Raw genomic sequence first — 26,568 nt, 5'->3', positions numbered from 1 at the left:
TTGGCGGGTTGTGCATTTCTAAGAATTTGTCCATTTCTTCCAGGTTGTCCATTTTATTGGCATAGAGTTGCTTGTAGTAATCTCTCATGATCTTTTGTATTTCTGCAGTGTCAGTTGTTACTTCTCCTTTTTTATTTCTAATTCTATTGATTTGAGTCTTCTCCCTTTTTTCTTGATGAGTCTGGCTAATGGTTTATGAATTTTGTTTATCTTCTCAAAGAACCAGCTTTTAGTTTTATTTATCTTTGCTATCGCTTCCTTCATTTCTTTTTCATTTATTTCTGATCTGATTTTTATGATTTCTTTCTTTCTGCTAACTTTGGGGTTTTTTGGTTCTTCTTTCTCTAAGTGCTTTAGGTGCAAGGTCAGGTTGTTTATTCGAGATGTTTCCTGTTTCGTAAGGTAGGATTGTATTGCTATAAACTTCCCTCTTAGAACTGCTTTTGCTGCATGCCATAAGTTTTGGGTCATCGTTTGTCCATTGTCATTTGTTTCTAGGTATTTTTTTATTTCCTCTTTGATTTCTTCAGTGATCACTTCGTTATTAAGTAGTGTATTGTTTATCCTCCATGTGTTTGTATTTTTACAGGTGTTTTCCTGTAATTGATATCTGGTCTCATAGCGTTGTGGTCGGAAAAGATACTTGATACAATTTCCATTTTCTTAAATTTACCAAGGCTTGATTTGTGACCCAAGATATGATCTATCCTGGAGAATGTTCCATGAGCACTTGAGAAAAATATGTATTCTGTTGTTTTTGGATGGAATGTCCTATAAATATCAAGTAAGTCCATCTTGTTTTATGTATCATTTAAAGCTTGTGTTTCCTTATTTATTTTCATTTTGGATGATCTGTCCATTGGTGAGAGTGAGGTGTTAAAGTCCCCTACTCTGAATGTGTTACTGTCTATTTCCCCTTTTATGGCTGTTAGTATTTGCCTTATGTATTGAGGTGCTCCTATGTTGGGTGCATAAATTTTTACAGTTGTTATATCTTCTTCTTGGATCAATCCCTTGATCATTATGTAGTGTCCTTCTTTGTCTCTTCTAATAGTTTTTATTTTAAAGTCTGTTTTGTCTGATATGAGAATTGCTACTCCAGCTTTCTTTTGGTTTCCATTTGCATGGAATATCTTTTTCCATCCCCTTACTTTCAGTCTGTACGTGTCTCTAGGTCTGAAGGGGGTCTCTTGTAGACAGCATATATATGGGTCTTATGTTTGTATCCATTCAGCCAGTCTGTGACTTTTGGTGGGAGCATTTAATCCATTTACATGTAAGGTAATTATTGATATGTATGTTCCTATTCCCATTTTCTTAATTGTTTTGGGTTCGTTATTTTAGGTCTTTTCCTTCTGTTGCGTTTCTTGCCTAGAGAAGTTCCGTTAGCATTTGTTGTAAAGCTGGTTTGGTGGTGCTGAACTCTCAGCTTTTGCTTGTCTGTAAAGGTTTTAATTTCTCTATTAAATCTGAATGAGATCCTTGCTGGGTAGAGTAATCTTGATTGCAGGTTTTTCTCCTTCATCACTTTAAATATGTCCTGCCAGTCCCTTCTGGCTTGCAGGGTTTCTGCTGAAAGATCAGGTGTTAACCTTATGGGGATTCCCTTGTGTGTTATTTGTTGTTTTTCCCTTGCTGCTTTTAATATGTTTTCTTTGTATTCAATTTTTGACAGTTGGATTAATATGTGTCTTGGTATATTCCTCCTTAGATTTATCCAGTATGGGACTCTCTATGCCTCCTGGACTTGAACTATTACCTTTCCCATATTAGGGAATTTTTCAACTCTAATCTCTTCAAATATTTTCTCAGTCCCTTCCTTTTTCTCTTCTTCTTCTGGAACCCCTATAATTCGAATGTTGGTGTGTTTAATGTTGTCCCAGAGGTCTCTGAGACTGTCCTCAGTTCTTTTCATTCTTTTTTCTTTATTCTGCTCTTAGTAGTTATTTCCACTATTTTATCTTCCAGGTCACTTATCCATTCTTCTGCCTCAGTTATTCTGCTATTGATCCCTTCTAGACTATTTTTAATTTCATTTATTGTATTGTTCATCATTGTTTGTTTCATCTTTGCTTCTTCTAGGTTCTCGTTAAATGTTTCTTGCATTTTTTTTATTCTATTTCCAAGATTTTGGATCATCTTTGCTATAATTATTCTGAATTCTTTTTCAGGTAGACTGCCTATTTCCTCTTCATTTGTTAGGTCTGGTGGGTTTTTATCTTGCTCTTTCACCTGCTGTGTGTTTTTCTGTCTTCTCATTTTGCTTATCTTACTCTGTTTGGGGTTTCCTTTTTGCAGGCTGCAGGTTCATAGTTCCCGTTGTTTTTGGTGTCTGTCCCCAGTGACTAAGGTTGGTTCAGTGGGTTGTGTAGGCTTCCTGGTGGAGAGGACTAGTGCCTGTGTTCTGGTGGATGAGGCTGGATCTTGTCTTTCTGGTGGGCAGGTCCACGTCTGGTGGTGTGTTTTGGGGTGTCTGTGGACTTATTATATTTTTGGCAGCCTCTTTGCTAATGGGTGGGGTTGTGTTCCTGTCTTGCTAGTTGTTTGGCACAGGGTGTCCAGCAGTGTAGCTTGCTGGTTGTTGAGTGAAGCTGGGTGCTGGTGTTGAGATGGAGATCTGTGGGAGATTTTCGCTGTTTGATATTACGTGGAGCTGGGAGGTCTCTTGTGGACCAGTGTCCTGAAGTTGGCTCTCCCACCTCAGAGGCACAGCACTGACTCCTGGCTGCAGCACGAAGAGCCTTTCATCCACCCAGCTCAGAATAAAAAAGAGAAAAATTAGAAAGAAAGAGCTAGTAGAAGTAGAAGAAAGGGAAAGGGAAGGGGAGGAAGGAAGAAAGAAAAAGAAAGAAAGAAAGAAGGGGTGGAGCATGGAGGGAAGGTAGGAAAAAAAGAAAGAAGGTAAAGTGAAATAAAATAAAGTATGATAAAATATAATAAAGTTATTAAAATAAAAAATAATTATTAAGAAAAAAAATTTAAAAACCCCAAAAAACCGAAAAAACAAAAAATGGATGGATAGAGCCCTGGGAGAAATTGTGGAAGCAAAGCTATACAGACAAAATCTCACACAGAAACATGCACATACACACTCAGAAAAAGAGGAAAAGGGAAAAAAATCATAAATCTTGCTCTCAAAGTCCACCTTCTCAATTTGGGATGATTCATTGTCTATTCATGTATTCCACAGATGCAGGGTACATCAAGTTGATTGTGGAGCTTTAATCCGCTGCTTCTGAGGCTGCTGGGAGAGATTTCCCTTTCTCTTCTTTGTTCTCACAGCTCCTGGGTCTCAGCTTTGGATTTGGCCCCGCCTCTGCGTGTAGGTCGCTGGAGGGCGTCTGTTCTTCACTCAGAGAGGCCGGGGTTAAAGTCACAGCCGCTTCGGGGACTCTGGCTCAGTGAGGCCGGGGGGAGGGAGGGGCACGGAGTGCGTGGTGAGCCTGCGGTGGCAGAGGCCGGCGTGACGTTGCACCAGCCTGAGGCGCGCCATGCGCTCTCACGGGGAAGCCGTCCCTGGATCCTGGGACCCCGGCAGTGGCGGGCTGCACAGGCTACCGGGAAGGGGGGCGTGGACAGTGACCTGTGCTCGCACACAGGCCTCTTGGGGGCGGCAACAGCAGCCCCAGCATCCCACGCTCATCTCTGGGGTCCGCGCTTTTAGCCGCGGCTTGTGCCCATCTCTGGAGCTCCTTTAAGCAGTGCTCTTAATCCCCTCTCCTCGCGCACCAGGAAACAAAGAGGGAAGAAAATGTCTCTTGCCTCTTCGGCAGGTCCAGACTTTTTCCCGGACTCCTTCCCGGCTAGCCGTGGCACACTAACCCCCTGCAGGCTGTGTTTACGCCACCAACCCCAGTTCTCTCCCTGCACTCCGACCGAAGCTCGAGCCTCACTTCCCAGCCCCGCCCGCCCCGGCGGGCGAGCAGACAAGCCTCTCGGGCTGGTCAGTGCCGGTCAGCACTGATCCTCTGTGTGGGAATCTCTCCGCTTTGCCCTCTGCACCCCTGTTGCTGTGCTCTCTTCCGCGACTCCAAAGCTTTCCCACTCCGCCACCCTCAGTCTCCACCCGCGAAGGGGCTTCCTAGTGTGTGGAAACATTTCTTCCTTCAAGGCTCCCTCCCACTGGTGCGGGTCCCGTCCCTATCCTTTTGTCTCTGTTTATTCTTTTTTCTTTTGCCCTACCCAGGTACACGGGGAGTTTCTTGCCTTTTGTGAGGTCTGAGGTCTTCTGCCAGCATTCAGTAGGTGTTCTGTAGGAGTGTAGATGTATTTCTGTTGTATCTGTGGGGAGAAAGGTGATCTCCATGTCTTACTCTTCTGCCATCTTCCCTGGAAGTCCCTTTTTTCACTTTTAAACTCTCTTCCTTTTTGTTGGTTTCAGAAAAAGATCTGTTCCGATTTCTCTTTTTTTTAAAAAAATTTGAGATATGTACTGTAAAATTCACCCTTTTAAAGTGTACAATTCAGAGGTTTTTTGTATATTCACAGAGTTGTGCAACCATCACCACTATCTATTTCCAGAACATTTCTATCACCTCCAAAAGAAACCCTATACTTATTAGCAGTCCCCCATCCCCCTTCCTGCAGCCCGCAGCAACCACTAATTCACTTTCTGTCTCTGTGGATTTGCCTGTTCTGGACATCTCATATAAATGGAATCATACATCTGTATATGTCTTCTTTCACTCAACATCATGTTTTTGAGGTTCTTCCATGTAGTAGCATGAAATGCTTCATTCCTTTTTAAGGCTGAGTGATATTCCATTGTGTGGATGCACCACATTCTGTTCATCTTCATAAGATCATGGCCATCTAGCTTGTTTCCACTTTGTGGTGGTTGGGAGTAGTACTACTCTGAACATTCATGTATAAGAATTTATGTGAAGCAAACATCATTCTCAATGGTGAAAAACTGAAAGCATTTCTTCTAAGATCAGGAACAAGACAAGGATGTCCACTCACCACTATTATTCAACATAGTTTTAGAAGTCCTAGCCACGGCAATCAGAGAAGAAAACGAAATAAAAGGAATACAAATTGGAAAAGAAGAAGTAAAACTGTCACTGTTTGCAGATGACATGATAATATACATAGAGAATCCTAAAGATGCCGCCAGAAAACTACTAGAGCTAATCAATGAATTTGGTAAAGTTGCAGGATACAAAATTAATGCACGGAAATCTCTTGCATTCCTATACACTAATGATGAAAAATCTGAAAGAGAAATTAAGGAAACACTCCCATTTACCACTGCAACAAAAAGAATAAAATACCTGGGAATAAACCTACCTAGGGAGACAAAAGACCTGTATGTAGAAAACTATAAGACACTGATGAAAGAAATTAAAGATGATACCAACAGATGGGGAGATATACCATGTTCTTGTATTGGAAGAATCAATGTTGTGAAAATGACTATACTCCCCAAAGCAATCTACAGATTCAATGCAATCCTTACCAAATTACCAATGGCATTTTTTATGGAACTAGAACAAAAGATCTGAAAATTTGTATGGAGACACAGAAGACCCCGAATAGCCAAAGCAGTCTTGAGGGAAAAAAACGGACTATACTACAAAGCTATAGTAATCACGACAACATGGTACTGGCACAAAAACAGAAACAGAGATCAATGGAACAAGATAGAAAGCCCAGAGATAAACCCACAAACCTATGGTCAACTAATCTATGACAAAGGAGGCAAGGATATACAATGGAGAAAAGACAGTCTCTTCAATAAGTGGTGCTGGGAAAACTGGACAGCTACATGTAAAAGAATGAAATCAGAACACTCCCTAACACCATACACAAGAATAAACTCAAAATGGATTCGAGACCTAAATGTAAGACCGGACACTATAAAACTCTTAGAGGAAAACATAGGAAGAACACTCTTTGACATAAATCACAGCAAGATCTTTTTTGACCCACCTCCTAGAGCAATGGAAATAAAAACAAAAACAAATGGGACCTAATGAAACTTCAAAGCTCTTGCACAGCAAAGGAAACCATAAACACGACAAAAAGACGACCCTCAGAATGGGAGAAAATATTTTCAAACGAATCAATGGACAAAGGATTAATCTCCAAAATATATAAACAGCTTATGCAGCTCAGTATTAAAGGAACAAAAAACCCAATCCAAAAATGGGCAGAAGACCTAAATAGACATTTTCCCAAAGAAGACATACAGATGGTCAGGAAGCACATGAAAAGCTGCACAACGTCACTAATTATTAGAGAAATGCAAATCAAAACTACAATGAGGTATCACCTCACACCAGTTAGAATGGGGCTCATCAGAAAATCTACGAACAGCAAATGCTGGAGAGGGTGTGGAGAAAAGGGAACCCTCTTGCATTGTTGGTGGGAATGTAAATTGATACAGCCACTATGGAGAACAGTATGGAGGTTCCTTAAAAAACTAAAAATAGAATTACCATATGATCCAGCAATCCCACTACTGGGCATATACCCAGAGAAAACCATAATTCAAAAGACAGATGCACCCCAGTGTTCATTGAAGCACTATTTACAATAGCCAGGTCATGGAAGCAACCTAAATGCCCATCAACAGAGGAATGGATAAAGAAGTTGTGGTACATATATACAATGGAATATTACTCAACCATAAAAAGGAACGAAATTGAGTCATTTGTTGAGATGTGGATTGATCTAGAGACTGTCATACAGAGTGAAGTAAGAGAAAAACAAATATTGCATATTAACACATGTATGTGGAACCTAGTAAAATGTTACAGATGAACCGGTTTGCAGGGCAGAAATTGAGACACAGATGTAGAGAACAAACCTATGGACACCAAGGGGGGAAAGCCACAGGGGTGGTGGGGGTGGTGGTGTGCTGAATTGGGCGATTGGGATTGACATGTATACCCTGATGTGTATAAAATTGGTGACTAATAAGAACCTGCTGTATAAAAAGTAAATAAAGTTCAAAAATTAAAAAAAATTTATGTGGATATGTTTTCATTTCTCTTGAGTATATACTTAGAAGTGGAATTGCTGGGTCATTTTTTAAACTTTTTGAAGAACTGTCCAACTGCTTTCTAGAATAGTCACACTATTTTACCTTCCCACCAGCGACGCATGAGGGTTCCAATTTCTCCATATCATACAAACAATTATTGTCCAATTCCTCTTTAAACCAAACATTTCTTTGTGTGTTCCTTGTCTAATTGCTTACTTGTTTGCCTGATAACACTGTCTGATAACATCACTTTCAATCTCCACGGATTCCTTTGCTGGGGAAAAAGTCTCTCATTTCCACCTCATTCCCATCACTGCCCAATTCCTACTCTCAGAGCCTCACTTTCTCACTGATACCTTCTTCCATTTCAGTACTGACCCAAGTTTAGGGTCAATATTAAAAAAAAAAAAAACATGTTGTGTGTGTCAATATCATGCCACTACTTTCTGAAAGAAGGTAATTTTTTTTCCAATTCATTTTAGACTGGGAATCTCAACTTAAACCCAAAGAGTCTACTCCTCTGCAGGATATTTTGGAGGAAAATTCATCCCATGATTTGCAAATGGTAAGATTCACGTGTGATGATTCTTTACTCCCTCTCATAGAAAAAGTTGAGGAATACGTGACACGCACACCAGGGCCAGGCAGATATTTGAGCCAGGGCTTTTCCTCAAGGGCATGAAGTGTCTGGAGGGAGCATCCATGACCCATGAATTTGGGCAAATCCCACCTATCCCTTAAAATTCTTTCTTCTTAGAAAGTTCCCCTGAGTAAACATGTCCATCATTGAGAGTCAGACATCGATTGTATGCAGTTTGATTTACTCTTCAACAGTGATCAGAAACACGCTGTCTGTTAGAGATGCCCATGGAAGTTTAGGATGTGAGAAAGCCTAGTGGTGGAACCTGCAACATCCTGGAAGAACTCGACCTGTCTGAACAAGGCGCACCTTTGAAAATGCTGCAAACGTGCCCCTGACAAGGAGCATCCCTGGGTGACTTTTTTGTCATCATCCACTGCTTGTCAGGAGCAACCTCCCCCTGGGCAGAAGCCACCTGCTGATTTAACAGTGGTGAGAAAGGCTCCTGGAGGAATTATAACTTGGATCTGAACAAGAGGACCTGCAGGAGAGGGCCACTCTGATTGTAAAGAATGTGGGAAAGTTGTCAGGGGTCCCACACCCCTAGGGAGACAAGTTGAGACCCCACACTGGAAGGAAGCCCTTGTCAAAGAGTGGAAAATCATTCAGAACCAGCTTGCACAGTATGGTGCGTGAGAAAATGCGGAGTCCTGCCATCCCCGCTTTGACCCTGAATTCCTGCCTTCCTAAACTACCGAGCCTCCAAGTTTGAGTTCCCATTCTTGGGGTTTTGAAGCTTAGGGTTAGGGCTAAGATTTGGATAGAGGGACATACAGAGCCCAGCTTCACCCCCAGGCTGGGCCTCTTTGTCCCAGAGCCAATGAGATATCTAGCTTCCCTCAATATGTGCCTCTCCACCTCTATCACGGATGGTGTCAGCCTCAGAGTGTCAGAGACACTGGCACAGTGAATGGGGTGGGGAGGCCGGGGTAGTAGAGACCCCTTTTCCATTCCTGTGCCCTGAGAACACGGAGCCTCAACCCTGCACAGCCTCGTGAGGAGTGGGCTGCCAGGCAGCTGAAACTCTCGCCCCTGCATGGCTGGCATCAGACCCCAGGGCAGCCGAGCCCTCTCCTTAGTGCCCAGATCCTCCTTGTCCTTGGTTTACACTCTTGTTTCAGAAGAGAACATCCTCCACTAGCTGCTTGGGAAAGGGCGCTGGCTTTTGAGACCTTAAGATCTGCAAATGTCTTACTGGAGCTGCTGGATCCCAGGGGTCTCATCTGATGTCGTTGTTGCAGTAACCCCATTATAGAGTGTTCTGTGCGCCATTATAGAGCTCTCGATTGATGCCTGTTGAATGAAGGAGTGAACAGATGGGTGCTGGTAAAAACGGCTCCAGGCCCCTACCGGCACCATGCCTCAATCAGCAGATGGACCGTGTGAGGGAGGGAGTACGGGCCATGAGGGACGGGTGTCCTCTGTGGTTTCTGTGGGCTCTTTCCTCTCAGTATGGGGTTCCAGCACTTTCCACAGAACTTCACTGCCAGCTCAGTAGTGAGTACTGAGTGTGGGAGAGGAGGGGCTTCTGCTGCATCTGGAAACACAGGCAGTCACAGAATGTTCTGAGTGGGCATAAGTGGTCCACTTCCTTTTATATAGAGGAATCCCACTACAGTTCCTTCTGTGTAGAGGAATCAAGCAGTTCATCCCTGAATATGCCCCTAAGTGGTCCAGCATATGTGAGGCTGTGAGTCAAATCCAGGCCTGTCTCTAGAGACTGCCGTCTTAGTCACCAGGATCTTCTGCTTGAGGATCGCACATCCTGATACTTGGTCGATGTGGCTGAACCTTTGGTTATCCCTTCTAGGCCATGTGGGTGTCACTGAGCCTTGTCACAATCACTGGGGCCCCTTATGGCAGCTCTTAGGTCACGTGTGAATAAGTGCTGGTGGCCAGGGACAGACCAAGGCCCTGTAGCCCCAAAGAATGGGCATCTCCAGGCTAAGCCTTCCTACTGTCCCAGGGCCACCCACGCCTCCTCTCCTGCACAACTCCCAGCTCCTCAAGGCTGTGGTTTCACCTCTTTTGTTTTCTGCTGGATCCGCAGTGCCTGTACTAGGCGGAACCCCTAAAAACCTTCCAGAAGAGTGCTCTGTATCAGAATTACTCTGATTAAAACATTTGTCTCAAAATGGTACCCCCCGGGATTTCAATGTACGGAGGTGACTGAGGGATGACGTGGAGAGGCCAGTGACAGCGACTTACATTTCTTGAGAGGAGGGGGCTGGCCACGCCACACAGGGCCACACAAGGAAGCACCAGCATCAGTCAGGAGGCTGACAGGAGTGAGGAGAGACTCTAGGCCAGAGCCTTTATTGGTTTTCTGTAGGAAAGGCAAGGCAGGGCAGGGTAAACAGCTTAGGATTGGTGAGGTTGAGTAATAATTCTGGGGGATCTTGAGGCATGGGGGCTGTCCCCAGTTGTCTGGTAACTGGCCTTGGTGATTTAGGGCAGGGGGAATGTTGGCTTGGTGTGTGAGAACTAGATAAAGGAGGTGGTTCGGAGTACGAGCTGTGGATCACACGGGAGATGTAAACAACTGTGGCCATTAGTTTGGCCCGGTGATTGATGGATGCCAGGTAGACAAATATGGACTCTAAGAAAACATAGAATGAAGTTCATATTCAGAGCCAAGGGCTCCCAGCCTATCTATAGAAACCTTTCTAGTAAAATATCTTGTAGTGCCTCCAAGGGCTTGTGGCCTATCCTCCAGACAGGGCCTCTCCAGAACCAGAAAGGGGTCAGGTCTGTCTCCAAGTCTCTGGCATGATCAGTCCTCGTGGGTGGCAGGGGCCCACAGTGCAATAGGGGGAATCACCAGGTCTGAAACTTCCAGGCCCACGTTCCCCAAATTCTGTTGGCACTAGTCCCAAACTTAGGGTCTCTGAGGGTGAGAACAGCCTGCATACCACCTCTGTCCTGCTCAGCACCCTCCATGCCTTTTCCCAGGGGCTGGGGCTGGACCTGAGGATGCAGATCAAGCCTACGATGGGAGAGAGGGGGACACCTCTGACTCCAGGGGACCGGTCAGCTCTCCAGGAGTCACCTTGGTCTTCTGAGGACACAGTAAGCCTGGGAAGTGGTTTGCTGGGAGGGCCCCAGCCCCAGCCAGGAAAGCCTGGGGTTCAGGAGTTTTGTTAGGTGGGGAGGCAGGAGGGAGGGACGAATCTAGGGCCAACTGCCAACTGTTGGGGGAACTTGGAACATGCTGGAGGCCCAGCCTTACCTCCTGGTAGGAACTGCTGTACACGCCGTGGCGTTTCTGCATTGAATGTAAATATCCCTAGTGTGATGTCAGGCCCAGAGCAGTCCTAGGGGAGGGGCTAGCAACTAGGGTCCAGGCCCTGCCTCTCTGGGTCCAGCCTTTCTTCGTCCAGTCCTTCCACCCTCATTCCCACCCTGTCAATGGCCAGGAAACCTACAGGAATGAGTGGGTCCAAGGGCTGTGTGAAGAGTGTCCAGGCCGGTAACCAAGTTCTTGGCTCAGGGCCTTGTGTTTTGGTACTGAGGTGGACAGAGTTACAGAGAAGGACACTTTAAGGTGTGCTATGAGCCCCGCGCTGAGGAGGAGGGGCCTCCTCTCACCTGTCCCTGCCCATCACCTGCCCTGAGGGACCTGCCACATTGACTTCCCGTCCACCACCAAGTCCTACGAACTTTTCCTCCAAAATATAAACCTACCTCTGACTGCTCCTTCTGTTCCTGGTGCCACCACCCTGCCCAGAGCCACCGTTATTTCTCCTGGACCCCCGGGAACTGCTCCTGACAGGCTCCTGCTGCCACTGGGCATCACCCTGGACACCGAGGCCAGAGGCATCCCTTAGAAATGCAAGTCAGTTCAAATACCCTTCCCAAGGGAGTGGCTGGCGGTAGAGGAGAGTTCAGGTCCTTTCTCCCACAGCAGGGCTTCCCCTCTGGAATAGTTTACTAACGTCCCCTCATTTGCAGAGGTCCACCTCTGCATCCTCCCTCTACCCCTCAATCTGCTGGCCATCCACTGCCCCTCTTTGCTCCAGCATTTCCCCCACTACTGGAGGCTGCTCAGAGGAAGCCTCCCTTACCCAGGCTCCCTCTCTCCATCCCATCTTGGAGTTGAAATTCCACGACAGTGGTTAACTTTATACTGAAGAATTGTAAAGCTGGACAGGGGAACAGGGCCTGTCCCTGTATGTTCAGTGTGTTCCCCAAAGCAGGGCCAGTCATGCCAATTCAGTCTGGGTGAGCAGGTGTGAGTGGATCCCACCGACTGTGTGACTAATGTTCCCGTCACTCTGTCCAGGGGCTGAAGGTGGCTGTGCAGATTCAGAGGGTGGCCACGCCGGAGCCTGCGCTGCGCCTCCTCAACCTGTTGGGGGCTGGGGGTTCTGGTGAGTGAGAGCTGGGTGGAATTGACAGCCAGAGGGCCCTGCTGTGCTGTGTTGTGTCTGGGAACTTGCATCCGCCGCCTTTTCCTCTCTGATTGCGGTCGTTGCCATAGGGCGAGAATATATGAGGCAATCTCTCATTATTTACATACGCAAGGGGAAAGGCACTTTGTAGGGATTGTGGGCTGGGATTCTTTTTTTGTTTTTTTGGTCTCAGATCTTTCTGTTACGGAAGAGCAGTCCCTACTCAACTATGGCAAAGGCCAGACCTCTTTTGGGGCACGGTTAAATTCTCCACTGCGCAAGCATGTCGATGCTGAAGGTTACAGTTGAGTTTACTATAAGTGGCACATGTTTGAACTGAGCTTTTAAAAAATGAGGCTAAAAGCCGCATCTCCTGAGAAGTGGGGGAAAAAATTAATTCTGGAGGACAAATAACATTGTAGCTTGAACTGCAAGGCGTTTGTTTCCTTCCATCTTGCCTTATTGTAAGAATAATAAATTTTGTTTATTAATCATATCATCCAGTCTTACATTTGGAATCTGTATTATGCCACTGACAGGAAGTAATTCTTAGATTTGGGTTATATGTTGTTGTTCTATATATTTTTGGTACGCCTTCTGGGCCAGGCTCTGCCATAATGTACTCGTTTTATTTTTTTATTTTTTTAATTTTTTATTAGAGTATAGTTGATTTACAATGTTGTGTTACTTTCTGCTGTACAGAAAAGTGAATCAGTTACATATATCCATATATCCACTCTTTTTTAGATTCCTTTCCCTTATAGGTCATTACAGAGTATTGAATAGAGTTCCCTGTGCTATACAGTAGGTCCTTATTAGTTATCTATTTTATATATAGTAGTGTGTATATGTCAATCCCAGTCTCCCAATTTATCCCTCCCCCCTTTCCCTCCTGGTAACCATAAGATTGTTTTCTACATCTGTGACTCTATTTCTATTTTGTCAATAACTTCATTTGTACCATTTCTTTAGATTCCACATATAAGTGATATCATATGATATTTGTCCTTCTCTGTCTGACTTACTTCACTCAGTATGACAATCTCTAGGTCCATCCATGTTGCTGCAAATGGCATTATTTCGTTCTTTTTTATGGCCGAGTAATATTCCATTGTATATATATACCACATCTTCTTTATCCATTCCTCTGTCGATGGATATTTAGGTTGGTTCCATGTCCTGGCTATTGTAAATAGTGCTGCAGTGAACACTGGGGTGCACATATCTTTTCAAATTATAGTTTTCTTTGGGTATATGCCCAGGAGCAGGATTGCAGGATCATATGGTAGCTCTATTTTTAGCTTTTTAAGGAACCTCCCTACTGTTCTCCTTAGTGGCTGTACCAATTTACATTCCCACCAGCAGTGTAGGAGGGTTCCCTTTTCTCCACACCCTTTCCAGCATTTATCGTTTGTAGACTTTTTAATGATGGCCGTTCTGACCTGTGTGAAGTGATACCTCATTGTAGTTTTGATTTACATTTCTCTAATAATTAGTGATGTTGAGCATCTTTTCCTGTGCTTTTTGGCCATCTGTGCCATAAAGTACTGTTGAAGTACTTGGTGTGCTCTGTGCTTTTGAAGTGCTCCGGAAGGTACTCTTGAAGTACTCACTGATGTCATCCTGTGGTGAGATGGGCACTGGGAAACAATTACAGACCAAACCCTGAGGCCCTCCCCCATGGAGTTCACAGTCTGGCTTGGTGGTCATATTTTTAAATGGAGACTGGAATGCAATGGAAGCGTATAACAGGAGGGCTTTATCTTGGGGGGCAGAGAGGAGCTCTGGGAAATTTAAGTTTAGACCTAGTTTCTCAATTCCAGCACTCCTGACACAGAGGCTGGATCTCTGTGGTGGGGGCCGTCCTGCGTGTTGTAGGATGTTTAGCAGCATCCCTGGCCGCCACTCACTAGCTGGCAGTACCACCTCCCCCTGTATTAGTTTGCTAGGGCTCCCATAACAAAGTACCACAGGCTGGGTGGCTTAAACAACACAACTTTGTTTTCTCACAGTTTTGGAGGACAGAGGTCCAAGATCAAGATGCTGGCAGGGATGATTTCTCCTGAGGGCCATGATCTGTTCTTTGGCTTGTTGATGTCCGTCTTCTTCCTGCATTTCCCCTCTATGTGTCCGTGTCCAAATTTCCACCAATTACATTGGATTAGGACCCATCCTACTGACCTCATTTTAATTTAATGACCTCTGAAAAGACCCTATGTCCAAATACAGTTATATTCTGAGATTCCAGGGGTTAGGGCTTCAACATATGAATCTTTGGAGGGGCACAATTCAGCCCATAACACCCTAGTCATGATGACCAAAGACGTCTTCGGGTGCTATGGATTGTCCCCCTCTAATGCATATGTTGATGCTGTAACCTCCCATGTGGCTGTATTGGAGACAGGGCCTTTAAGGAGGTTGTTAGGGTTAAACGAGGTCTTAAGGGTGGAGCCCTGATCCCATAGAACTGGTGTCTTTATAAGAACAGGAAGAGAAAAAGCAGAGTTCTCCACCATGTGAGGACACAGTGAGAAGGCAGATGTCTGCCAGCCAGGAAGAGCATTCTCACCAGAGCCGGACCATGCTGGCACCCTGATCTCAGACTTCCAGCCTCCAGAACTGTGACAAAATAAATTTCTGTTGTTTAAGCCACCCAGTCTGTGGTATTTTGTTACAGCTGCCCGAGCTAAGATACTAGACACTGCCACCTGACCTCTGGGGACAGGGGTGGCTTAAGACCATAATAATTACTGTATCGTTTAGATGTTGGTCTGTTTGGAGGTTTGGGGAGAGGAGTTCAGGCCTAGGAATGGCATCTGTAAAATCCACTGGGCACTGGGGAAGAAGAGCCTGGTCTTTCAGCACCTGGGAGGAGGATGGGCCTCGGGAGGATACGAGTGGTGGGTGGAGGCAGTTAGGAAAAGGATGGTGGTGGCCTAGACTTAGGGGTGAGTGTGGAGTAGATGTGTCGGGGTCCCTAAGACCACTCCCAGGTTTGACAATTTGCTAGGAGGACTCAGGACTTAGCTTACAGTTGTACTCATGGCTATGATTTATTCCATTGAAGGGATGCAAAGCAAAATCAACAAAGGGAAAAGGCTCACGGGGTGAAGTCTGGAGGAATTCAGGCACAAGCTTCTAGAGTCCTCTCCCAAGGGAGTCACATGGGACATGCTTAATTCCTCCAGCAACAAGCTGTGACAACACGTGTGCAGTGTTATCTACAGGGAAGTTCATTAGAGACTCAGAGCCCAGGATTTTCCCTGGGGGCTGGTCATGTAGGCACCCTCTGCCCAGCACATACCTAAATTCCAGACTTCCAGAAGGAAAACGGGCATTCAGCCTAAACCGCACTGTTTGTACAGTGTAATTAGAGAGTGAGACCCTCTTATCAGTTAGCGTGGTGGGAACCCTCTCGAAATCCAAGTTCCCAGAGGCCAGCTGAGGGTCAGCCTTGCTGGCAGGCCTTGCTGAGGAGAGCAGTCAGGCCTGCTGTGTTAACTCTTGTCTTCACAGCAGGTAAGCTAGGAACCATGTAAGATGTACACAGGAGGTCGAGTTGAGATAGTTTGATGAGTCATGTGTGCATTCGTTTACTAGACATTCCAGGGCATTTTTATGTGCCAAGCACGGTTGGGGGGTGAGGGTGTAGCAAAAGGAAAAGGACTCCAGGCTTGTTCTTCCGAAGCTGTCAGTCCATTGGGGGAGAGGAAGATAATCACCTAAGGAAGCAAAAAAAAAAAAAAAAAAGTAGCTGGTTATAGATAGGTAAGGGCTGTGAAGAAAGGAAAGGGTCTTTTTAGAGAAAAGAAGGGTAATGGGGAGGAGAGACTCTCCGAAGGAGTGACACTTAAGTGGGTCCAAATGAGAAGTATGATATAGGCTTTCCCCATATCAGGGACAGGGTGGGAGGAAGGGGAATGGGGTGGGTGGAGTGGGTGTAGAAATGTCATCACTGATTTTTTTTTTGACTGATTGTTGGGGTCAGAGGGGGTGGGATTGCTCATCTGAGAACAGGGACATTGGAAGAAGGACAGGCTTTGAGAAGAAGGTGATGAGTGCATTTTTTTGGGGGGGGATGGAGTAGATGAAACAACAGAAATTTCTGTCTCACAGTTCTGAGGTCAGAAGTCTGAAATCAAGGTGTCGGCAAGGCCATGCTTCCTGTGAAACCTGTAGGGAAATAATCTTTCTTGCCTCTTCCTAGCTTCTGGCGGTTGCTGTAAGCCTTGGTATTCCTTGGCTTGTGGGTGCATCGCTCCCATCTCTCCCTGCCTTGCCACGTGGCTTTCTCCCCTCATTCGGTATCTCTTCTCCTCTTATAAGGACACCATTTGTATTGGATTAAGGGCCCCCTACTCCACCATAACTTTATCTTAACATCTGCAAAAACCCTATTTCCAAGTAAGGTCATATTCTGAGGTACTGGGGGTTAGGACTTGTTATTTTTTGGGGGGACACAGTTCAACTCATAACAGTCTGCTCTCTGGACCCCCCAAATTCATATCCTCCTTACATGCAAAATACAGTCACATGATCCCAACATCCCCAAAGTTTTTACCCATTCCAACATCAACTCTGTCTAAAATCTCATCTAGATATTGACTCAAAATGTCCCAAGTCTTGTCATCTAAATAATCTAAATCAGGTATGGTGAGACTGGGGGTGTGATCCATCCTGGGGGCATAATTCCTCTCCATCTGTAAATTGGTAAAACCAGAAAACAGGTTCTCTCCTTCCAAAATACAATGGTGGGGCAGGCATTGGATAGACATTCCTGTTCCCAAAGGGAGAGGAAACAAGGGTCCTGGGTCTCACATAAGTTTGAAACCCAGCAGGGCAAGTTCAAAGCCTGAGAATGATACTCTGTGGCTTGAATCTCTGTCCTCCACCTGCTGGGGCAAGAAGCGCCCCCCCTCTAGCTCATTTTGGATGTTTCATTCGTATTCCCCCAGGTAGATGAGTGGAGATATCAGAGCCAATGGTTGGGTATATGGGTCTGGAGTGCAGATGTGAGGGTCAGCCTGGAGATTTGGGCCTTGTCAGGTAGTTGGGAATTGACGCCCAGAGCCGGGGACGGTGCCTTCCGAGGCGGAGACTACAAGGTGAGAAGAGGAAGGTGTGCGCCATGGGGACACCAGCAAGTGATGGAGGAGGAGCCTATACAGGAAACCGGGAGGGAGGCTGGGGGGAGGTGGGCACTGAAGCCCAAGGGGGTGGGTTTTAAGATGGAGGGATTGGATGACTGAATATGTCAACTAGATCCCCACTCTGGATGGAGGTCACAGATGATCCTAGTGAGGTGCTGGTCCTTGGAATGGTGATGTTGGGAAGTGAGTAGGAGGTGAGAAAACAGATACAGAGATTTCCCACGATGGGGAACAGAGAGGTAGAACAGTAGCTAGAGGGAAGTGTGGAGTATTACATCTTGAATTGTAACAGCCTACCCCCCCCCAAAAAAAGCTATATTGAAGTCCTAACCCTCAGTACCTGTGAATGTGACCTTATTTGGAAATAGGGTCTTTGTAGATGCCGTCAAGTTAAGATGAGGTCATGATGGTGGGCCCTAACCTAATATGAATGGTGCCCTCGTAAGAAGGAGAAAATGCCATGTGAAGACAGGGACACACAGTGGGGAGGACAACCATGTGATGACAGAGGCAGAGATTAGAGGGACATGCAGTTACAAGCCCAGGATTGACCTTCACCACCAGAAGCCAAGAAGAGGCAAGGAAGGACTCTACCCAGAGTCTCAGAGAGAGTGTGACCCTGCCCACACCTTGATTTTGGGCTTCTGGCCTCCAGAACTCTGAGAGAATACATTTCTGTTGCTTTAAGCCACCCAGTTGTGGTATTTTGTTACAGCAGCCCCGGGAAACTAATGACATGGGGTCAGGGATTGGACGTGATTCAGGTTCAATTACCAAGGGGAAAGGTCCCATCAAGAGGGGAGGTGAGGGTGCAGGGAGACAAGGGTTGGCTGGGGAATCACTTGCTCCTCTCTAACAGGCCAGAGTGAAGAGGCCTGGTGCGTATGAGGGATGTTATTGATTTGAAGGCAGGAAAGGAAGGATGCTTCCTTCTCAGGCACACTCACAGGGAGGTAGTGGTTTCTCTGTCCCCTACTTGTGGTTAAGTCCTGGGGTGCTATCGGCCCTGCGGAATTGGGGCAGAGGAAGGGGCCCAGCAGCTAAGGTGGAACAGCTGACCCAGGGCTGAATCAAGGGGGAGAAAGGGGTGCCCCAGAAACTTCAGAGTCTGTTGGTGAATTGAGACTGTGGCTCCAGAGATTTGGAACAGAGGAAACGTGTGTGTGCATGCGTGCATGTGTGCGTGCATGTGTGTCTGTGTGTATGTCTGTATATTTCTGTGTGTTTGTGTGTGTGCTTGTCAGTGTGGGTATGCACATACTGTGTATGCATGGTGTGTCTGTGTGTATGTAAACATTTGTGTGAGTGTGTGCATGCGTGTGTACTGGTGTGTGTGAGTGTACATGTGTGCCCAAGCAGCCGGGAGTGTGTGCAAGCATATGTGCATGCATCTCTGTACCTTACATGTGTGTGTCCCTGGGAGTGTGTGCATATGTGTGTGCACATGCGGTCATTCACAGGGTGGGCAGCCCTTGGCCCTGCAAGTGGGGTCACTGGGCCAGGCCCAGACCCTCACGGCTCCCCTCTTCTCCTGCAGCAGTGCCTGCTCAGGACCCCACCCGGCTCCGGGAGGAGAGCACAGAGGCAGAAGCCGTGGCTCCTGGGACACTGAACACTTGTCTGCAGGTAAGTAACAAATACTTGTTCTTCTTCTTGCTTTGCCTCCTTGTCCCCTTCCCCTGTCTGGGAGTTTCTTGACCCCAGAGGACTGGTCTCTAGGCTTCCAGGCACTGGGCCTCTAACGGTGGGTGGGCAGTGACCCCACTCCCTCATTCAGGCCTTCCCCCGGTTATCAAGGGCCATGTTCAGCTGAATGTCAGGAGGGAAAGCAGGACGAGGACGTGAGCTGTTCTTGTCTTATAGTCATCATGGTCTCCCAAGAGCAAACAGTTGTCATTTACCAAACATTTTTCTCTTGCCTGTAATGCGATCAGGTCTGCTGGACCCTGGGGCTAGAGGGGAAGGGCTTCCCAGCTAGTTGTTAATAACCAAGTCCTGTCTTGAAGTTGAGGTCCTTTTCTGCCACCCCTTGGGATGCTGTCATTTAGGGAGGGAAGAGTAGATGGAGAAGAGTCCTAGTTCTGAGGCCTGAGCAGAGAGACTTCAGAACTGTGTCTGAACATCCTCTACATGGAGGTGTCCCTTTCCCAGGCCTGCAAGCCCCCCACTGTCCTCTTGAGTATTGGTTGGGGTGGCCCCTGGCTGAGCAGGGACGGGTGTGCATTTTAGGAACCAGTCACCTTTGCGGATGTGGCCGTGATGTTCACACCGGAAGAATGGCTGTTTCTAGACTCTGCTCAGAGAAGCCTGTACAGAGACGTGATGCTGGAGAACTATAGGAACCTGGCCTCTGTGGGTAAGGCTGGCCTCGCTGCTTCATCCACACACTTGCGCAGCTACTGTGGTTTCCTGGAACTGTGCTGGTTTCGGAAATCGAGAGGTGAAGAGACAGGAAGGTCCTGCCTTCATCGTGCTTATAGTCTAGTGGTTTCCTCTTGGAAATGAAGATCTGTCCATTGTTTCTTGTCTTCTCAAGTGTGTCCCTGAGCCAGGCGCCGGGTTTTGGGGACTGGAGAGTTCCCGCTGTCCTTCGGGACCCAGTGAGGGAGCTTGTACTTTGGTTCCTTAGTGAAAGAGCTCGGCCGTGCCATCAGAATATAGGTGCGCCCATTTTGCTATTCCCATCTCCAGTGACCCTAAAGACTTCAGAATATCGGCTCCCGTTGCATGGCAGGCACAGTTGCTCATACCCTGCATCTTTTCCCACGAGCAGGAGATCAACTCTGCAAAGCCAGTACATTTTCCCATTTGGAGCAAAGAGAAGAGCTGTGTGTCACTGAGAGAGGGATCTTCCCAGGAACCCACTTAGGTGAGCACCAGGCAGATTAGGGGTGCTTAGTGCCCTTGATGGGGAAGGCTGTTGGGTTGAGCTCCCTCAGTAAATTCCACTTTCTTTCCTCTTTCCCTTCCCTTTTTATCTCTAATGCTTTACTTTGGCTTCATAGAAAGATTTATCCTACCTCCTTTTCACATTTAGCACTTCCATGTGTATATTTCATCCAGTTCCTCCCCACTGTATGTTCTTACTAATACTTTCTCTCAACATCAGTCCCAATCTTCATAGAATCCCTTCTTAGTAAATTATCTACTATTTCCATTCCTTGTTCCTATGATTACGTGACTCCTCACATAGCCAAACACCTTAAAATTTTCCTTTACTCTCTGATACGTTCCTCTTATTCATAGTTTATTCCCATATTTAGGATCAGTATTAAAAAAAAATGTGCACATGCCTAGCTTTTTTTGTCATCTTGATCCCACAGTTTCCTTCTCTGTGCGCTTAATATTTCCTCCCCTTAATTCATTCCAGAACCTCAACTTCAACCCCAAGAGTCAATTCCTAACCAAGATATTTTTGCAGAGATTCCATCCATTGGCACAAAAAGGGTAAGGCATAAAGGGATTATTCTTGTTCCTCTACAGTAGGAAATGTGTGGGGGTTCTGTAGGTTAGAAACACAAGAAACCCAGAGAGAGATTCAAGGCAAGTGGTACTCACCTAGGAGAAAGCAGTTTCTTGGGAGAGAGTCTGTGAATGTCATGAATTGGGGAAAAACTCAAAATGTAGATCAAGATGTGGCTTTACACAGTTCCCAAAGCTAACCATTTTTGTAAATCTGACACAGATGTAGAGCATTTAAAACTTAATTTAGCCTTACACAATTCAGAAAAAGACTACATCTAAGAAGCCCCATGAAAGTAATGAAAAAGATAGCTCTTTGTGACAGAGTATCTGCTTGAAGGAACTCAGGGTAGAAATGGTATAGATACACTAAAATGGTAAAATCTTCAGCTATAGGAATGTCTCTTTCCTACACTCATTTCACTTAGGGGAGAATATCTGTGAATGCAATAAAGCCTCTGGTCTTCCCATTTTCCTCAATTGACAGGAGCAACCTCAGACTGGAGAAAAACTCTATAAATGCAATGTACTAGGGAAACCTTTTAACAGCATCAAACCACTTTTTCAGTACCAGAGAATTCCTGCAGGAGGGAACCCCTGTGAATGCCGAGAGAGTGGAAAATCCTTCTTCCAGACTGCTCACCTAATCGTGCCTGAGAAAATCCATAGCGGGGATAAAACCTACGCATGTAACAAATGTGAAAAATCGTTCAGATACAGCTCCGATCTCATCAGGCACGAGAAGACTCACACTGCGGAGAAGTGCTTCGAATGTCAGGAGTGCAGGCAGGCCTTCAAGTATTCCTCGAATCTGCGGCGGCACATGAGAACTCACACTGGAGAGAAACCCTTCGAGTGCAGTCAGTGTGGGAAAACCTTCACGAGGAACTTTAACCTGATCTTGCACCAGAGAAACCACACGGGCGAGAAGCCCTATGAATGTAAGGACTGTGGGAAAGCTTTCAACCAGCCGTCCTCTCTGAGGAGCCACGTGAGAACTCACACCGGAGAGAAGCCTTTTGAATGCGGCCAGTGCGGGAAAGCCTTCAGGGAACACTCATCGCTGAAGACACACCTGCGGACCCACACCAGAGAGAAACCGTACGAATGTAACCAGTGTGGGAAGCCCTTCCGGACGAGCACTCACCTGAACGTACATAAGAGGATCCACACAGGGGAGAAGCTTTATGAGTGCGCCACATGTGGGCAGGTGTTGAGTCGTCTCTCAACCCTTAAGAGTCACATGCGGACCCACACGGGAGAGAAGCCCTACGTGTGTCAGGAGTGTGGGCGAGCCTTCAGTGAGCCCTCATCCCTCAGGAAACACTCGAGGACCCACACCGGCAAGAAGCCCTACGCGTGTCAGGAGTGTGGGCGAGCCTTTGGCCAGTCTTCACACCTTATCGTACATGTGAGAACCCACACTGCAGGGAGACCCTATGAATGTAATCAGTGTGAGAAAGCCTTCAGGCACAGCTCTTCACTTACCGTGCATAAAAGGACTCATGCCAGGAGAGAAAACGTCAGGACTGGCGGCCTGCCTTTATCAGTGTCTCTTGCGTACAGTGGGCCCCATGCTGATTAACTTCCAATTTGTAAAAACATAAACATCCAAGGCTGTGATCATCTCTTATAGTACTCGTTAAGCAACATCCCATGTTTTGATGTATAATATTTTCATTTTGGTTTAATTCTCCATATTGTCTTAGTTCCTTTTACCACTTACTCTTTGACACACGAGTTAAATGGAATTAGGTTTTTAAATAAAAGTACGTGGGTATATTTTTATAGAGGTATAATTGTAGTGAAATGCATAAATCTTAAGTGTACAGTTGGATGAGTTTGACAGATGTATACTTGTATGTAATCAATACTCCTTTCAGGATATAGACTGTTTCTGTCATCCTAGAAAGTTCCTGCATATATATGGGTGTTTCTTTTTAGTTGCCTTTTTGTTGTTGGTTTCTAATTTAATTACACTCTTAGGGTGTGTGGTCTTTATGTTGTTGAATGTTAAGTATTTGTGGAGATTTGCTTTTAGGTCTAGTGTGGCACGTCCTGTTAGTTGCCTACCAAAATTGCCCCTTCTTGCTTACAAAAGCACTTAGGTTTTTTTTGTTGTTGTTCAGATTGGGACTGTGCACTATATTTTTTTTTTTGTGGCTTAAAACAACAGAATTTTATTCTTTCACAGTTCTGGAGGGCAGAAGTTGAAATCAAGGTGTCTGCAGGACCACACTCCCTCTAAATGCTCTAGGGGAGGTTCCTTCCTTGCCTCTTCCAACTTTTGGTGGCTCCAGGTGTTCCTTGCCTTGTGGCAGCATCTCTCCCATCTCTGCCTCCATTTTCAAATGGCCTTCTCCTCTGTGTGTCTGTGTCTTCTCCTCTTCTGTCTCTTATAAGGACACTTGTCATTGGATTTAGGGTCCACCCAGATATCCAGGATGGTCTCATCTCGAGATCTTTAATTACATCTGCAAAGACCCTTTTCCAAATCAGATCACATCCATAGTTGCCAGGTGGACATATCTTTTGTGGGGGCATCATTCAAACCACAACACCATCAGGGAATGTGCACTATTAAAACACCTCCATCTTCCTGTCCTTCTTGCTGCCAGGCGAGGCCACATCCTCCAGTCCTGGCCAGTATGAGACATCACTGGGTGTGAGTCCTGGGAAAGATGTTGCAAAGGAGTGGTTTCATTTAGCCAGATCCCTCTCCTTCTTCTGTACAAGCAGACACCATGTCCAGGGCTAGAGGAGCCATCCTGTGACCATGAGGGTGAAAGCCACAGGCTAAAGAGAGTGTGGCCAGAAGTCACAACCATCCTGGTTCCCCAGTTGGTGTCCTTGTATGGCTGTACCGGCCCTGGATTGTTTATTTCTGGACATTCTGTTACATGAATAAGATGTACTTCTTACTGGTACATGACATTGTCTTTTTTGGGGGGGGAGTCTGGGGGAAGGCAGGGATGGGTTTATTATGGCTGAATGCAGTCTCTAACTGATGCACTTAGTATATGGTCAATTTTTATAAATGCTTCGTGGGTAGTTGAAATCAATGTATTCTACATATATTCACTAGATGGAGCATATTATTTGTGTTTAAAAGTCTTTTACACATTTTAAAATATTGGTCTCTGTCTTAGCTCAGGCTGCTATAACAAAAATACTGTTGACTGGGTAACTAATAAACAACAGAAATTCATTTCTAACAGTCCTGGAGGCTGGAAGTCCAAGATCAAGGCTGGTAGATTTGACATCTGGTGAGGGCCCACTTCCTGGTTCATAGATGGCCATATTCTCACTGTGTCCTCATGTGGCAGAAGGGGAGCAAGAGAGCTCTCTGGGGTCTCTATATAAGGGCACTGATCCCATTCATGAAGGCTGCATCCCCATGACCTAGTTACCTCCCAAGGGCCCCACCTCTTAATACTGGCCTCTTGGGGCTGAGGCTTCAGCATGTGAATTTTGGGGAGCACGAACATTCAGTCCTTAGCAGTTTCTTATCTATCATATACTGAGAAAGCTACATTAAACTCTCCCACCATAAGTATGGATTACTGAATAAGTCTTGTAATTCTGTCAATTTTAAGTTTCACATATTTTGAAGAAATGGAATTAAATGAAAAGATTTTTGACTTAAGTTTCCAGATAATTGTTCCTTTTATTCTTATAGTGACAATCTTTCTCCCTAGCAATGAATATTCAACCATTCATCATCATACTAGCAAATAATTATTTAGTGCTTATTATTACTAGATAGTAGCTACTACCCTAAACTTCGCATCTTTTAGGTTATTTAGTCCTCACAGACTTTCAGGAAGGTACTGGTTATTATCCCCAATTCACAGATGAGGAAACTGAGGCCTGGAAAGTTGAGGTGAGTTTACAGAGGTATGCAAGGTGGTAAGTGACAGAGTCTGGCTCTCTCTACAGAGCTTCATCCCAGGGGGCCATTCTCCATTTTAACCTGTACTCACATTCTATTTTTGTGTTTTAAAGTTCTTTAATTGAGGAAAAACTTAGGTAAAATTTCATAAGTTTTAATGTATACCTTAATGAATTTTATATACGTCTATACAACCCACATCAAATATAAAATATTTTATCTCCCCGGAAGTTTCCCTTGGGCCCTAGCCCAGTCAATAAGCCCCATCATCAGAGGTAACCAGTATTCTTCTGACTTCTATCACCATAAATCTGTTTTTCCTGTTCAGAGAAATAGAACCACACAGTATGCCCTCTTGTGTCTGGTGTTTTCACTTAATATAGTACCCATGAAATTTATCTTTGTCACATTGTCAGCAGTTTATTCTTTTTTTAAAATTTTATTTTATTTTTTTACATCTTTATTGGAGTATAATTGTTTTACAATGTTGTGTTAGATTCTACTGTATAACAAAGTGAATCAGCTATATGTATACATATATCCCCATATCCCCTCTCACTTACGTCTCCCTCCCAGCCTCCCTATCCCACCCCTCTAGGTGGTCACAAAGCACCGAGCTGATCTCCCTGTGCTATGCAGCTGCTTCCCACTAGCTAGCTATTTAACATTTGGTAGTGTATATATATCAATGCTATGCTCTCACTTCGTCCCAGCTTATGCTTCCCCCTCCCTGTGTCCACAAGTCCATTCTCTACATCTGTTCCTTTTTTCCTGTCCTGCTCCTAGGTTCATTAGAACCTTTTTTTTCTTTCTTTCTTTTTTTTTTTTTTTAGATTCCATATGTATGTGTTAGCATACGGTATTTGTTTTTCTCTTTCTGACTTACTTCACTCTGTATGACAGACTCTAGGTCCATCCACCTCACTAAAAATAACTCAATTTCATTTCTTTTTACAGCTGAGTAAAATTCCATTGTACGTATGTGCCACATCTTCTTTATCTATTCATCTGTTGATTGACACCTAGGTTGCTTCCATGTCCTGGCTATTGTAAATAGAGCTGCAATGAACATTGGGGTACATGACTCTTTGTGAACTATGGTTTTCTCAGGGTATATGCCCAGGAGTGGGATTGCTGGGTCGTATGGTAGTTCTATTTATAGTTTTTTAAGGGACCTCCATACTGTTCTCCATAGTGGCTGTATCAATTTACATTCCCTCCAACAGTGCAAGAGGGTTCCCTTTTTTCCACACCCTCTCTAGCATTTATTGTTTGTAGATTTTTTGTTAATGACCATTCTGACCAGCGTGAGGTGATACCTCATTGCAGTTTTGATTTGCATTTCTCTAATGATTAGTGATGTTGAGCATCCTTCATGTGTTTATTGGCAATCTGTATATCTTCTTGGAGAAATGTATATGTAGGTCTTCTGCCCATTTTTTTGGGTTGGGTTGTTTGTTTTTTTGATATTGAGCTGCATGACCTGCTTTTATAATTTTGGAGATTAATCCTTGTCAGTTGCATCATTTGCAAATATTTCCTCCCATTCTGAGGGTTGTCTCTTCGACTTGTTTATGGTTTCCTTTGCTGTGCAAGAGCTTTGATGTTTCATTAGGTCCCATTTGTTTATTTTTGTTTTTATCTCCATTTCTGTAGGAGGTGGGTCAAAAAAGATCTTGCTGTGATTTATGTCATTGATTGTTCTGCCTATGTTTTCCTCTAAGAGTTTTAGAGTGTCTGCCCTTACATTTCAGGTCTTTAATCCATTTTGAGGTTATTTTTGTATATGGTGTTAGGGAGTGTTCTAATTTCATACTTTTACCTGTAGCTGTCCAGTTTTCCCAGCACCACATATTGAAGAGGCTGTCTTTTGTCCATTGTATATTCTTGCCTCCTTTATCAAAGATAAGGTGACCATATGTGCGTGGGTTTATCTCTGGGGTTGCTATCCTTTTACAGTGATCTATGTTTCTATTTCTGTGCCAGTACCATATTATCTTAATTACTGGAGCTTTGTTTGTAGTAGAGTCTGATGTCAGGGCGCT

The 26,568-nt window shown here is 45.1% G+C and overlaps 1 protein-coding gene across 4 annotated transcripts in view; it reads left to right on the top strand.

Moving 5' to 3' along the window:
- ZNF333 (zinc finger protein 333) overlaps positions 1-25,289 on the top strand; it is a 39,132-nt gene extending 13,843 nt beyond the window's left edge. For 2 of the 4 annotated variants that reach the window (XM_082623713.1, XM_082623712.1), the window contains exons 5-12: positions 7,471-7,553; positions 10,581-10,697; positions 11,911-11,998; positions 18,707-18,795; positions 19,399-19,525; positions 19,943-20,038; positions 20,540-20,616; positions 21,119-25,289. In XM_082623713.1, coding sequence (XP_082479839.1) covers positions 7,471-7,553; positions 10,581-10,697; positions 11,911-11,998; positions 18,707-18,795; positions 19,399-19,525; positions 19,943-20,038; positions 20,540-20,616; positions 21,119-22,216 — 1,775 coding nt within the window. In that variant the 3' untranslated portion in view covers positions 22,217-25,289. Of the gene's footprint in view, positions 1-602; positions 785-7,470; positions 7,554-10,580; positions 10,698-11,910; positions 11,999-18,706; positions 18,796-19,398; positions 19,526-19,942; positions 20,039-20,539; positions 20,617-21,118 lie in introns of those variants that run through there. The other 2 variants (XM_082623715.1, XM_082623714.1) reach the window with 2 other exon arrangements.
- The last annotated feature ends 1,279 nt before the right edge of the window (positions 25,290-26,568 follow it).

This window comes from Mesoplodon mirus (genome assembly GCF_964341445.2).
Source record: "Mesoplodon mirus genome assembly, chromosome: 5".
Taxonomy (NCBI): Eukaryota; Metazoa; Chordata; class Mammalia; order Artiodactyla; family Ziphiidae; genus Mesoplodon; species Mesoplodon mirus.
The sequence above is the reverse complement of the archived record's forward strand: the minus strand, read 5'-3'. Positions and strand labels throughout refer to the sequence as shown.